Source organism: Strongylocentrotus purpuratus, unplaced genomic scaffold (genome assembly GCF_000002235.5).
Source record: "Strongylocentrotus purpuratus isolate Spur 01 unplaced genomic scaffold, Spur_5.0 spur5_scaffold_14, whole genome shotgun sequence".
In the NCBI taxonomy this organism is placed as follows: domain Eukaryota; kingdom Metazoa; phylum Echinodermata; class Echinoidea; order Camarodonta; family Strongylocentrotidae; genus Strongylocentrotus; species Strongylocentrotus purpuratus.
Genome location: NW_022145599.1, coordinates 36,262,764 through 36,278,338, shown reverse-complemented (window position 1 = coordinate 36,278,338; position 15,575 = coordinate 36,262,764). Strand labels below are relative to the sequence as shown.

Here is a 15,575-nt window from a genome sequence, read left to right as displayed (position 1 = left end):
AGTGTGATTTGTTCATGTTCATTTGAGATTATTGTTGAGTATTTACCATGATGTACCCTAGCCTATGCTAGCAAGCCCCCCCCCCCCCCCTAGATGTGTTTATACGACGCAAGTTCCTCTCAATAATTCTTCCATATCCATGCTGCTTTCACACACCCTGTTTCAAAGCGAATTCAAAGCATCATCCTTTTCTATTTATTATTAGTTACTATGTATTAAAGGGATAGTTGAGTTTTGTTACAATTTAAATGACAAAATCATCTTTGTTTGATCAAAATCGGTTCAGAGATGGCTGAAATATCCTTAAATAAAACTATTTGTAATATTTGAACCAGTCGTTGAAAAACATGATAGCGCCTTGTACGTTTTATTGCAGCCAATGCCAATTTTGGCTTTTTCATGTTGGTTATAATATGCACAACCAGCCGGCCCGTGTATTGTTATTATTGATTAATTAATTAACGGTCACCATATGTGTTTGAAAGTGGAGCTGAATTAGTATGATCGTATTGGCTAAATTTCACACATTTTGGGGTCTAAAATTACCTTCATAGCAATTTTAGGTCCTAAGAGAGCACTAAAAATGTCATAGATAAGAATAAGAGCAATAACTATGCACTTCGAAGGCATTTGCGGTCTGAAACAAGAACTTGACTATCCCTTTAACAAGTTATGATCTTCGTGTAGAGTATTAAATTCCTGATAAGCTTGTGTGCCATGTTGTAGTCTTGAAAGCAATTTTTTAGCTATCCCTGTATGATTTTTGTTCCTTTCATGCTTTAACGCTAGTATCCATTTCACAATCAAAAAGCAAAAATACCATACTAAGCTTTAATTGTATGTTAAAGTTTTTGAGAGGGTCAATCCAAATCTCTAAACTTGTTTCTTTTTACTGGAATTCAAGTGGCATCTATAAAGATGAATACTAACAGAACAGATGGAAAAAGAGCTTCCCCTTTTTTTCCTTTTTGTTATACTTTAGTTTACCTACCGCCACATTTAAGTGGAATAAATTGACTTTGTAATGCATTGAAGTATTCAAAACCTTGCTCAGATATCTTCCGTTCCAATATTTATACTTGGTGGGTGATGCTTAAAATGTTTGCCATGATTTTCAGGGTTAAGTTAAGTTTCATTTTATCTTCCATAAAGTAGGACTGAATCCATTTCATGGGTGACAATTGGTTTAGGTCGGCAGTATGTCACTTTGTTCCAATGCATACCGGTAATGTATTTTAGTTTGACACTTGTTAAGGCTATATGTACAACAGGTAACACCATCATACCATTTTCATGCTTTTAGTTCCATCAATTTAAAAAAAAACTCTTCCAAGCTTTTCTTCAAATTCAAATACTTGCAGTTTCTTTTACAGAATAAGCAAATATCTCAATGAAAATTTCACTTATCTCAAAGTAGCTTTGCAAAATTACCCTTTTGCGGTCTTGATTAGCTCCAAGACAATCCTTTTAACACCGGTATAGAGTAAAGGTAAAGACCAGTTTTGGAAACGCCCCCCTCTCAAAAAATGAAATGGAAGCTCTTATCACCAATCATGTGAAAGAATATGTTTGACTAATACGTGATCAAATAAATTTTGGCGAGAAACCGCCTACCAATTGATGTATTATCTATTTGAACCTGATAGATATAACGCATGTGTCGCGCACGTGTGGTGGTAGTCCCATATATATCTTTCTGTGTACAGTGCTTGTTACTTTATCAAGATTGGGCCAAATTTCTAATCATTTTGATGATTCCAGAACATTGCAGTACACACCAATACTTATATGCTAAAGGATCAACCTTTTCTGATCGATTTCACAACGTTTCTTTCACAATGCAATCGCATGACCATAACTGGTCTTTATCTTTAATCTTGAACTGGAAATAGTGAAATAATCTGGAAGCCTTTGGTATATTATGATGTTGCACATGGAGATTGCTTGTGTGGCATATAAAGAGTTTAGGACCATGAGTTCAATTTGATGTGCTAGAACAACAAATGCAAAAAAAAATCCTACAACTTAAGCAAGATTATAATACTACAATGAGGAGAAAGGATATAAGCAAAAGATTCCTGCTGTATCAAGATGTCTGTAACCGTAGCAGTTATTCTTTAATATAAATTGCACTTCTGGTATGAGACCATGTATTTACATGATACTCATAGTATAATACTTAATATGTAGACTTATTTCTGGTCATGTGAATTGATTTTGCAAAGTATATCTTGTAGCTTTCATCAGTGTTGGAAACATTCAGGTATATGATTCATGATGTGTTAAGCAGCTGTATGTTAGATGGGATGTTATGTATGTCGGTGTGATATGTAAAGCAACTCAAGTTATAGATTAGTTCCCTTCTGTTCCACACTATTGTCATGTAGGTGACGTTACTTTTTATTTCATGTGAAAACTGGCATGTCTCAAATTTAAAAATGCATAATTATTTTGTTGTAAATTTGTTGCTATATTTAGTTGTATAAAAAACGAATAATGAAGATAAAAAGAAATAGTGAAGGAAGATTTAATTTCATCTAGTATTCAGCAGTCCGGTCTTCCTGTAAACGAACCTAGGATTAGACCTGAGTTATGTTAAAGGTCTGGTCCAGATTTGAACAAGCAGATCTCATAGGTCTTAAAAACCCAGCTTCTGCTGATATTCTCAAGACATGATACTTTGGGGCCAAATTTCTTAATCTCTCATTTAACATTTGGTACATGATATCACAATTTTGAACTCTGAAAGTTAACAAGTTTAAAAGTTTGCAACTGTAATCAAAATTTCATAAATTATATATATTAATTAAAAAAAATCTTTGCTCACCAGTTAGAACTCTTTCCAGGTCGATTAGAGTCATAATTAAAATTGTTTCAGGAATAATGTAATCCTAAAGATATTACCATCATGGATTCTTTTAATGATGATTGCTGAGTTTTATTATTGTTTAAGAGAAGGATAATGTGTATCCTGTGATGTAGTTTCTTTGTTATTTCATGAATGAATTGCTTTATTGTGTATGAAACAAATCATGTGTTAGGGTATGCTTGACTGTAAGAAGGCCAAGTCTAAAGGCACACATAAAGTCTTTGCTAGATTTATGGTATTTTATTATAACCATTTCAGGACAGGATTTATTTTTAGGGCTAAACTGATCCCATTATATTCTTCAAATTGGCAACAATTATGTTTTTATTTTATTGCTACATTGTTAAAATATGATGATGGTATTTTATTATAACCCTATCAGGACAGGATTTATTTTTAGGGCTAAACTGATCCCATATTGTTCTTCAAATTGGCAACAAATATATTTTTATTCTATTACTACATTATTAAAATATAATGTAATGTCTCTGAAAACAATAAACATGGGCAAGAATGCTGTCAAAAATGTTTGATTGACAAAATAATGAAAGATGGATGATCCCTGTATCAGGTGGGTTTTGATGCTGTCTACTGACCATGAGTTTGTTATCGCAGACAATCTGAATTCTTATCATATTTTGTATTAGCAGTGGGTATTGTCATGGTGATATTTTAGCCCTACACTCCTATTCGTCATGTTGAAATTAGAATCATGTTTTTATCATGTGAGTATGGTCTTTTATTCCCCACATATCATTTTTTGTTAATTCATTGTGTTTTATAAAACGTTTTACCTGTACCTATTAGGTTGAATCCCTGGAGTTAACTTTCCAGTGGACCAGTAGTGATTTTCTACTGTATTAATCTTGATAACATGGGTTATATATGTAGTGTATATTTTATGTGTTCATCATTTTACATTTAATGGTAAGAAAATAATTATATTATAGACAAGTATATGAATGCCTCGTGAAGGTGAGTTTTTATGACACATTCTGATCTTCTATTTGTGAGGATAAAAGTGAATGATAGTTATTGAAGATTTTGTTGTCGTTCTTCAAAGCATATTCATTTATTAAGATAAAATATTGTTGTGGCATGTACATGTATTTATGATTCAGTATTCTGAAGACTTTTTAAAAAGGAAGAAATATCAGTACTCTTTATTATTTTGTTATCTAGGATTTTCAAATCAATCTTCCCCTCTCCTCTAGTTTATTTTTCTTATTATATATTGAGGATTCATTTTGATCAGAATATTCATCCCAATGCTATGTTACTTCATTAAAACTAGACACATTGGAAAGAAAGACATTATATCTTTTAGATTTAACAGTTTTGTTGAAAGTTGTAGCCTGGCCCATTTAGGTGATCCATTAATAACTCTGTAGCATCAAAACAGGAAATTACAGGAGTGTTTTTCAGTGTTGAGAATAGTAGAAGTTGAAAGTAAATCCTGTCTACTGCATTTACAAGCTTTCTCTTGGTATAATATACAACATGTAAATATACGATTAAATAGACGCCATATTTCCAGCTTGATTTGAACCCTATCATTGCACAAACGCAGAGAATATATTTTGTTAGTACGTGGGGGGGAAACGGTATACTTGTGTGAATGGATTTTGATTTTAATTTGACATTGATATTTTAAAGAGAAAAAGAATCTAGAATTGTGTGATTCCTGAGCCGTATTCAGTATTCTCAAAACGACTAGCTTCTTGAGTATTTCACCAATAAAAAAAGTGGTGGACAATTTATTGTACTTTCTTCGTATACTATCTAGAGACTTTCAAAGATAAACGTGTATTATTGGAAATAGCAAAGATGGGGCAGCTTTTTTGCCTCTCGAATATTTTTATGTAATTTGGAAAAGATGGTAGATTTGGACTACATTGTTGCAGTTGGTGTCCTTTTGATCCTATCTTCATTGAATGGTGAGAGATGACTGTATGTGTTACACGTGCTGTATCATATATGTAGAGTTCTGTTTCTCGTCATGATTAGTTATGTTTTTTGGAAGCAAATTTAAACTTGTACTGCAAAAAAGTACATACAAAAAAAGAACATCATAATATGCATGTTATGAATAAAGATATACATTCTTTACCTTACTAATGACAATGCTTCATCAATATGATCTTTCTCTTGGTGGTTCTGTTCTTTTAACTTTGTGTTTAGTAAATGTAGTAACTTTTTATGGGGGTTGGAAATATATGAAGAGAGAGAGAGAGAGACAGAAAGCGGGATGACTTCTTAAATATATAGTTTGATAATGCTTCATCAATATGATCTTTCTCTTGGTGGTTCTGTTCTTTTAACTTTGTGTTTAGTAAATGTAGTAACTTTTTATGGGGGTTGGAAATATATGAAGAGAGACAGAGAGAGAGAGAGACAGAGAAATTGAGAGAGAGAAATGGGGGGGGGGGGGGGTCGATTGACTTCTTAAAATATACAGTTTGCCCAAACTTGTTATATACCCATGAACAGTTAGTCCAAACATGAACCTAATAAAAGTAGCACAACAAAAAAAGTTTTACGTTTAGGGTATTGATCTAGTCTATATATGATTCCCCCCCTTTTTTTTTCTGGGAGTGGGATCGAGGGAGGGCAAGGAGTACCGCGCCGTGTACGGCCTCTCGATCAGGGGGGGGGGGGGGGGGGGGGGGGGGGGACTGGACAAGTAATTATAATTTTTCATCCAAAAGAAAATATATCTTTTATCTAGTATAAGTTCCAATTCATATACATGTACTAGTATGAGAGCTATGAATGATCTTGCAGAAATTATGAAGGTTATATCAATGTCATACTCATTGACAATAGGCAACCGCCTCAAACTGGTATCTAGCTACTCACGTCACTGTGCTATTTCGAGGCACATGCCGTTATCTCCTGACGTTGTTCTCTTCGACGACCAATCATAAGCTGTGCTCAAGATTCGCTTCAGCGAGCTAGCTGCGTTTGCAAAAGCTGATGCAATATCGTCAAAGCCTATTTACCCCCTGGAGGAAATATTACCTTCCGCCAATCAATATATTTCTAAGTAGAAAATAAAGGTTCCTTAAATTATCCTCTATGTTGATGCAGAATACATTCGATATGAATCTTCTGGTTAAAATAACAGGCGATTAGGCTAATTTCGAGGGATATTAATAGCGTCCAAAGAAGAAATTAGAGGCTCCCTTTCGCGCATTGATAGTTTACACATTCTTAGTGATTGGGTCGGCAATAATTTATATTAGTAAAAGTTCCGGCGCGCCTTAGCCACATTTTACTTCATTCATTCATCGAAAGAACTTACAAATTTTACAGCAAAATGGCGGTGTAACTTTTGAAACCTGCAAACCTCTGGTCTGCAATTCGCAACGAATTGCCTTTTTCAACATGGCGTAAGTCCACTTCTTTTTCGTTGTGAATTTTTATGAATATTTGTGCATGGAAATAGTGATTTTAGTGATGAAACATGATTGAGAATGTGTGGGTTGGTTGAGCCGTCGTGATCGTGTCCACGAGTTCAATATGGAAATGTCTTTACTTTTCCTAATCCAAGATCTAGCTAGAGTCTAGTCTAGATCTATAGACTCTAGATAAACATTTATATCTAGAAAAGTAGCGGTTCTTGGTCTACATTAAACCATTACACAAGAGTCAAGAGAGAGAGAGAGAGATGAGTATGATTTAGATTATGTCGACTGGTCAAACTCAAAGCAGGCAGCTATTCCAGGCCATTCTTTGTTATGTAGTTTGAGAATGAGAGTTTTTTTTTTCGAGGGTGGGGGGGGGGGGGGGGGGCATAGAGCTTAGAGGCGCACAGCCGAATTCGGAGATTGTCTCCCAAGTGATAGTTGAGACTTTCTCTCTTTCTTGACCCAATTGAATTGAGATGATAGTGTACTTGCTGCTAACATTGATGGCCAGGGTGAAATGCAGATAAAGAAGTATGAAAATCCTGAAGAACAGTTGACTGTTTTGTGGGGTCCACTCACAAAGGCTTTAAAGCCTGTGTTATTGTTAACTTGTCTTCAAATGTTCAGTCACAAAATTGAATGAGGCGCTAATTGACAGGATCAAATGTGTCTTTAAGACTCTATTTTTATCACGTATACTATTATGTGTCACAAAACTCACAATTCTTTAGTGTGTCACTGACTGTGTGTATGTTATCAACTCTCAATTTATTATGCACTCCTTTAACAGCAAAATATTTTTTCATCTCTCTTCCACAGACTCCAAAATGGCTTCTCTGCATCTGATGCACACGTCACTGGAATACAATCCGCTGAGATACAACAGCAAACAACCCAGACAACTTCTATATCATCGTATCACATAGACCAGCAACATGGAATTCATGGAAGATTCCGAGATTCTGTCGCTGTTCAGCGGCAATGCCTCTCTGTGGGGGCAGCTACCTGATGAAGAGGAATTTCATCTGGGATCTGGTCTGGACTCGCATCTGAAGGAGACCGAGCTATCGTCGGGCTTGGACTCTACCGGTCCTAACTCACCACAATCAGGTATGGCATCCTCTTATACTTCTTATTTACTGAACCTGGGAGGGAGGATGCTGTGTTTAGCTGAACAAAGAAAGGGCTAGTTGAACTGTAATTCTGAGTTGTCTTTTCCATGACCTTAAATATTAGATATTTGAAAAGATTGATCATAGTTTAGCCATGGATTTGTGTTTTGGGGAAATAATGAGTTGTTGATTAGCCATGAATTTGTGTATTGGACTATTGGGGAAATAAATAAGTTTTTGACAAAGAACATTGATTGAATGACTTGTTTAATTAAGATTTCATGATATTGCATTAGTAAAATTAAATCATTTTTTGTTCTCATTGTAGATGTATCAGATGACCCTCTTCCTGACTGGATGTCTCAGAAAGTTTCTTTATCTGCATGGCTCGGTGATGAGGAGGACATCCCAATGGCAGACCTTATGACCATCCCATCCTCCCCGCCTCCAAAGTCCACCTCTCCCCCAGCTGAAGATTCAGAACTCTTCAAGGAGCTCCTTGCTGAGATTGGCGTCCCTCCTACCCCCGCGTCCTCAGTCGAAGACCAGTCCGCTGAAGCATTGCTGGCTATGTCTCCAGTGAGCTCCATCAGTGATCCTGGTTCTCCTGTTTATCAGGAGACAATGTCTCAGCTCATATCGGAGCCATCATCCCCTATGGTCTCAGGGGTCGATAGCGCACCTGTTGGAGACTTAGAGGAACAGGCTCTGGCTCTCCTTGATGCGATGGGATGCATGGAGTTCACAACGAACCAAGAACCCTCCGGCGCACAGGTTATAACTATCACTCTACCAATGATTGAAGACCAAATGGCCATCCAGCAACAACTCATACAGCCTCCTGACTCTCCCAGTTCCATTGATTCATCTATGCCTGCATCCCCGGAGGAATCTCCCATGCCTTCCCCTTCCCCAAGCCCAACCCCAAAGAGAACTAAATCAAAGCCCAAACTTAAGAACACTTCTCCCATTGAGAAAAAGTCTAGGAAGCGTGACCAAAACAAGAATGCAGCCACAAGGTATCGTGTCAAGAAAAGGATTGAAACCGATGCTGTTGAAGGTGAGCTGAAAGGACTTGAAGATACAAACAGAGAATTAAAGGACAAAGCTGAAGGGCTTGAGAAAGAGATCAAGTATCTCAAAGATCTCTTGATACGCGTCTTGAAAGGAACAATTAGTAACATCAAATCAACGTGAACCCTTCATTGTAAAAATGTATTGTATGCTATGTGAAATTTTGTGCTATGTTTGATGTAAATATACATAGTTGTACATTTTATTTTCTTTAACACTGAAATGAATGAATAATGCATGAAACAAAATGAAATGACCAATTTCATATGTTGGACAAGTCTTTTAAAAAGAAAAATTTGAATTGATTAAACCGTGTACTTCAACGGACAGAGGGGAGGGCAGAAAGACTTTGATTACAGTACACATACTCAATCATCCACAGTTGGAAGATCCAAGTGGGTTTATTTAACTTTTGGTTTTGGTTTGTCCTTTTCATTGAGCTACTTGCTACTACTCCATGGGGGGGGGGGGGGGGGGGGGGGGGTGTACTTTTTGACACTTAGGCAGCGTTTCACGAAACTGTCATAGGTACTAGTTTGCCAACATCCTGTTGAAGTGCATGTATCATAACCAACATGTGTTTCAATGTGATGTCATTGAACTTGTACTTCAGGCAGTTTTGTGAAATGCTGCCCTGTTCTCTAAGATAGTGAAATATATTACAAACTTTGTACATGTGTAGATATAGACATTGCAGTCTATTTACTGCATGATATAATTGAATGGTGACTTCAAAATGATTTGGATTAAAATTTGTTCAATGTATACTGTTCATTGATACTTTGTGTGTTAAGCGATAGTTGTGTGTTGTAGAGTGATAGTTGTGTGTTGTAGAGTGATAGTTGTGTGTTGTAGAGTGATACAGTGACATTTTCAATAATTGTGATGCACGTACTGTTCGTTTGGAGCAAGAAGGGTATTGACTGTTACATTTAAGGCTTTTCTGGCCCCAAACATACAATACAGAAGTCACAACACATACATTTTATTTATCACCTTAATTGTAAGAGTGATATTAATTTGAGGAATTCATCAATCTGGAACCAACTTTTATCATTGCATTTGCATCCTTTTTTACAATAATACTTTATTGAATGCTTTGTTTGCAATTGGGTGGGGTTGTACATGTGGCATGCTGTCATGTGCATGCGTGGTGAAGTATGGCAAGTGCTGTAGTCAATACACAAAGGCTTTTGCCAAAGTAAAGATTGGCGATGAGCCAAATCATTGCAATAGCAAAGAAAATTGTAGTACATGTAATTCAAATTCATCATTGAACAAAAAAGCACGTACACATTTACACACACTGCTCTTGGGAAAAAAATACATCTTCATAGAAATGAGCAAGTGGAGTATGTTTGTTCGTGTGTGTGTGTTTTGTAGGGGGGAGGGGCTCTTGCATATTTCTCCCATGACTAAATAATTCATGTCATATCATTGGTGAATGGCCTGCTAGGTGATGTGTATGTTTGATTTGTGATGGGGTAAAAATGACTTGGTGAAAGTTTAAGCAGTCTGCTGATAAAAGGGGAATACAGTATTTCATATCAAAAAGTAGATTACTATTTTAAAAAGTTGGAATAAACAGGATTTTTCTTCTACTTAACCCTTCACATTCTATTTTTGTGTACATGTTTGTATCCTTTAAATTCTTTCTGCCTTCCTCCTTCAGCCCGTCTTTCACTTTTGCTTTTAATAGATCATCTCCAATCTCATATAAGGGTAATTCCAACAATTAGGGACCCACTTTGTGACATTTCTGGTGTCCCACTTAATACACTTAATGGTGAGTGATTTTAGGTACGAGAATGCAATATCACGCTTGGAAATCACTTTACGATCTCATTCCACTATTTAAGTCTTAACTCATGCAGAGCCATAAATACGTGCGGGTTCCTTATATAAGTGGGACGCCAAAAATGTCACAAAGTGGGTCCCTAATTTATGGAATTACCCATAAGTGCTACCCAATCTCTAACTCTGTCTACCCTCTTCTCTCATCTTATGTGTATTCATTTTCACTTCTGCTTTATTGATACCCCCGCCCCCTGAACCCCCACTCCTTTTCTCACTCTCTCTCTCTCTCTTGTTGGATTAAAGACACAATACAATTAAACGGAAAGTGGGGGGGGGGGGGCGGAGAAGAGGGGACAAATAATTGGTGCATCCATCGGCAACAATAAATGCATCACGATGGAGCATCAAACTTCAGGATGCCGCAAGATGGCGCTAATGCTATTTGCACAGCAGTGTTCGGAGGCATTATACATCAGGGAGGCGAACGTGCAAGAGGAATGTTATAAAAAACTTACCTCAGTGAGTACCGAGTAGTCGCACCTCCCCGATTATACGGAGGAGTTATACACTTTAAAATAACTAGAGACTGATGGCATTATAAAATGATGACATTTCCTTTTCTGGTTCCGTTGCCATACAGGCCTCGATATGTTATGTGTCAAATTTATGTTTATGTGACTGTGTTTATAAGTAAAGACTATACTACAAGGGCATCATTAAAGTATGATGTGGGGGGGGGGGGGGGTAGGATTCGTGTATGTAAATACAATATGGTGCATAATTTAGTCCGTAATTTCAAATTTTCAACAACAAAACAAAAAAGTAATATAAGACTTTGTTTTCTTTATTTGTCAGTATATTTATCAAATGAGATACATGTATTCATCAAGAATAAATAATTCATTAAAAAAATGCAACACTCGCTGGATCAAATTCATTCACGACTCTATATTTATCTCTATAGGCTAACACACAACGTACAATTTTCTTTTAAAAAGTGATATCAAATATTGAACAAGGAGATGGTTATTATAAATAACATTAAGATAATTCCAAAATTATCTTACTTTTAATCGGTCGTAACAGAAAGATATGCAGGATGCTGATCAATGGTGAATTCGTGCATAAGTAGGGGTTCCCACGTATATTATGGTAAGAATGTTACAGAAACTAAAAGGAGTAGGCCTATATACAAAACTGTATTTCACATACCATTATGATTTTGTATACACGGTTACCTTGAAACTGTAATCATAATTAGGTCTACACCAAACAAGTAATTAAAATTTCCAACCATCTTATTCTGAGATTCACCGATATGAGCAGATTGTGAATTCAGTCTGATTATAACTTCATCGGTGACATTGATTATTAAACGAATAAGCGCCCCCCCCCCCCAAAAAGAAAGAAACTTCTCCAAAATGGGGGGGGGGGGGGGGGGTGCTCGCCTTTGCAAAAGATCCCTAAACATGGGGTATGGTTCTGTGCTGCAAAATCCCTAAAAGTGCCCCCACTTTACAGATCTTGGCCTCAAACATGGATTACTATTTTCTTCAGGATAATATCTCACCCTAATCATGGCTCGCTTAAGTAAAACTTCCAGATGCAAAATCCCTCAAAAAATAATGGAAATAATTTCGCTTTTTCATCTTGAGTCCTCGCCGATGGTCGCACAGATTTATCAATATCATTAATTAGAGCTCCGCTTCTGACTAATTCAAACGGGTAATCCCATCCCCGCCCCTCCCCACACCCCTTCCTCGAGCGTACGCCCCGGAAACATGAGTGTTTTAAATGGAAGCCCTATAATAATGGGTACAATTTTCTGCCAAAATAACCCTTTAAAAAGGGTATTGGTTTAGACGCTCAAGCCGCATACCCCCTTCCAAACCAAATCTGAGTACCAAATCAAAATGTTCTATTCTCATAAATTTAAAAGTCAAGATTTTTTTTTTTTTAAAGACCTTCACTTCCGACCTGGATCAACGAAGCGCATTATCTTTGAGCATAATATCGCGTACGGGCATATTACTGTTATTATGCATGATGATAATCGGGCAACTTGCTGCAACCTGAATATGAGGTGATAACTTCCAACCCCCCCCCCCCGCCCCTCGTGCGCCTATGTCTTTGACACTGGACTACACTGTGATCACTGTACCTGTAATGTAAAAACAACGGGAAGACTAATGTGTGGAGTGATAACCTGATGAAAAAGTTCTGAAAAGGAATGACAAATATGCGTCGATGTCAAATCTAATAACAGAACGATGCATGATATTCACATGGTGTTTTCGAAACGAACTCACTTTATCACAGGCGTATCCACTCAAAAGATACATGTGTTGATGAAAAAATAAAATTAGAAGATATTTTATTGTAAGTGTAAGACCAAACCTGAATATAATACTGAATGTATCAATTTCATTCTGAATAATAATCAGTGATCAATTCCGAAAGATATAGCACCATTAATAGAGTGGTTATAAATGTAGAAAAAAAGACTCATTCACTGCAGAAGGAATATAGCATATTCAAGATATTGAAGCCTATAAAGTTTGGCATATTATGAGAGGGTAAAAATCAATTACATGTACGTCACTATACAAATTCATGTTTATCGTATTATAACCATAATCACACATACAAGATGATTATCATCGAGAAGAAAGTTATAAATTATGACGATGATAAATTACACTCTTATAACAGTTTTCCCGTACATGTACATAGTAAAACGTGAGAACATTATCATACCACAAAGGTCAAGAATATTTAAAGCAAAATGATATTTCTTTGGTACGGTATGGAACAATCTCCTACTTCACACTCAGCTCACTTATTACTGTAATTAAATTACAGATGGATTGGGGGGGGGGGGGGGGTGACCGCCCCCGTACAGAAAATAAAGCATGACAAAGTCCGCATAATTATGACTAAAATTATCATATTCCTGGCCCCAGAGAGAGAAAGAGAGAGAGGAAGGCCTGAGATAGGCCGGCATGGTCGCCGAATTTATGTTTCGGGAACATTTGGGTAACCCATTCGGAAAACCACAATCTAACATTTTCAGTATAAAAATATTTAAAAATAGAGATCTATTTAGTTTAATGCGCAATTATTTTGGCACTAAAATACAGTGTATGATTAGCTCATTCGCAAAACTTCAAACTATGGTTTACATTCAGTCGAAACTCGAAAGGCGTCAGCCCCCTGATAGAATCGGGCCTGCCACGCCCATGACTAGAACAAACCACTCCCTGGTTTTTAGAGACCGCTAAGCCTGGCTTCCTCATCAGCTCAACTGATGTGGAACCTTCCAAGCATCAAGTTCAAACATCAACCGCCACATGACCTTGGCTTGGTGGAATACCTTTAGATTAGCTCACAGACAACCTCATTTCCTTTTCATATTATCACGTCACGGACAGACTTCATTCTGCAAGGGCACACTGAATGGGTAGCTATCAATATTACAGAGATTTCTGCATTCAAAACTGAATTGCATAGATGGCATTCAAGCACGTGTTCACTGATATAATCCGTCTATAGACGGTATTATGCCTAACTTGCTCAAAGACGAAACATAACGAATCCTCTATGCTCAATATTTGTGCATTTTTACACAGACATGATTTTGCTTATACTAAGCCTGTCCAACATTTCCAACAACTACATGCAGCTTTCAATATTATTGATGGCTTGCAGCAGACTGCATTATATACCTCACTTAAGAAATCCAGCCATCTGATTGGTCGAATTGCATTCATAAACTTCAACTGTTCCTGTAAAATTCCCGGTAACCATGCTTAAAACATTTCAATATTTTTAATAACCATGGTTATTAAAAAAATAGGTCAGTCTCCATGGTTACCCCATAGGTTTACATGTTAAAAAATGGTTTGAGCGATGGAGGATACCATACGTGTGCGAAAAATTGGTCGGCAATTTCAATACAATTGAATCTCGATCGATCTTACCGACAATTTTATCTTGCATTGTTGACATGAAGACGAAAATTAACTCTCAAAAACAAAAAAACAACATCTGCCGATAGATCTTGATCTAAGTTCGTGCCAATATGCATTGCAAAAGTAAAAGAAGGGTCCGTTTCATGGAGCTTTTGCGAAGCATCCCTCACGCGGAGCCGTTTTCAATCCATTTTAATGTATATATTGGAGAAAACTGCCAAGCATGTTGACGGCGCGCGATAGCCGAGTGGTCTAAGCGTTGGTTTTCGATACACCTCTTGTTGTACGCAAGAGTTCGAATCCCGTCTTCGACAAAAATGTAAATTATTTTTTATTTTTTATTTTTTAGTCTATTTTTTTTCGGCAGATAAAAGTATTAATGACTGCTTTAATATTCGAGAGATAGTTGTTTTCATACGCTCTCGGGAAGGTTACAATTGGGCTATTCCCCTCGGCAAGCCTCGCCAAAAATAGCACAATTCTAACCTTCCCTTGAGCGTAATAAAACAACTATTTCTCTCAAAGCAGTCATTAATACTATACTATTACATTCGCAGTGTTTACTGTCATTTGGCGGGATTATCTTGTTCCCATGTTAATCACATGTTAATTCAGCCAAGGTGCATTTTTTGGAACATAGCCTAGCGTTCATAATCTCTATTCACGGGTATATCTCTCATTTCCAAACAGCGTCAATCATAACTTGGATAGTCTAATTCACCAGGCCCTGTTTCATGTTGTTGATGTCCATACATGACTATGGGGTTACACATGGCATAGGGAGTGTCTTTGGGTTCAGCAATGACCTCTCTGTAGAGGTCAGCAACATTAACTTTAATTCCATATCGACACCGAATGCAGAACATTTCACAGCCATAAAACTGAACGTTATACCAGTCCAAACCAACTTGGTCATAAGCTGTATTGATGATCTTCTCCGCTCGTAATGGTTTGTATTTGAGAATCTTATGTTTGTCATTGTTCAGACGGACGAGTCTCCCGCTCGCAGCTTGCGTTAAAGCTTCTTTCTTCACCCAGGGATGTCGAACGTGGATGATATAGCCGTCGCCCACGTACACGGCCCAGTGGTTGAATGTCGAGGACGGATGAAGGAACTCGATCAGATCACCTGGCTCACACCGAGGAAGGAGACGATCCGCCGAACAAAACTTGTTGTTGGATGCACCCATTGTGACTCGGCAAACTATGTCAAATATAAATGATTAAAACAAAACAAGAATTAGACCATTATTATTTAATCATACACACTGCTGCACTGCATGAACAGTGAATGTAACAAGTGTTACATTCTTTCATAGAGAGGATATCGATTCAGATTAAT

At 37.0% G+C, this 15,575-nt stretch overlaps 1 protein-coding gene across 1 annotated transcript; it reads left to right on the top strand.

The window, feature by feature from the left end:
* Positions 1-6,127: 6,127 nt before the first annotated feature.
* LOC586579 (cyclic AMP-dependent transcription factor ATF-5) lies at positions 6,128-9,230 on the top strand. The gene is made up of 3 exons (XM_011666516.2): positions 6,128-6,261; positions 7,099-7,389; positions 7,720-9,230. Exons 2-3 carry the CDS (start codon positions 7,215-7,217, stop codon positions 8,586-8,588), a joined length of 1,044 nt encoding a protein of 347 aa, XP_011664818.2. The 5' UTR covers positions 6,128-6,261; positions 7,099-7,214; the 3' UTR covers positions 8,589-9,230.
* Positions 9,231-15,575: the final 6,345 nt, after the last annotated feature.

Coding starts and splice junctions, on each gene's coding strand:
- LOC586579 (XM_011666516.2), top strand. CDS start 7,215: ATGGAATTCATGGAAGATTCCGAGATTCTGTCGCTGTTCAGCGGCAAT. Junction 7,390..7,719: donor TCCTAACTCACCACAATCAG/GTATGGCATCCT, acceptor TTCTCATTGTAG/ATGTATCAGATGACCCTCTT.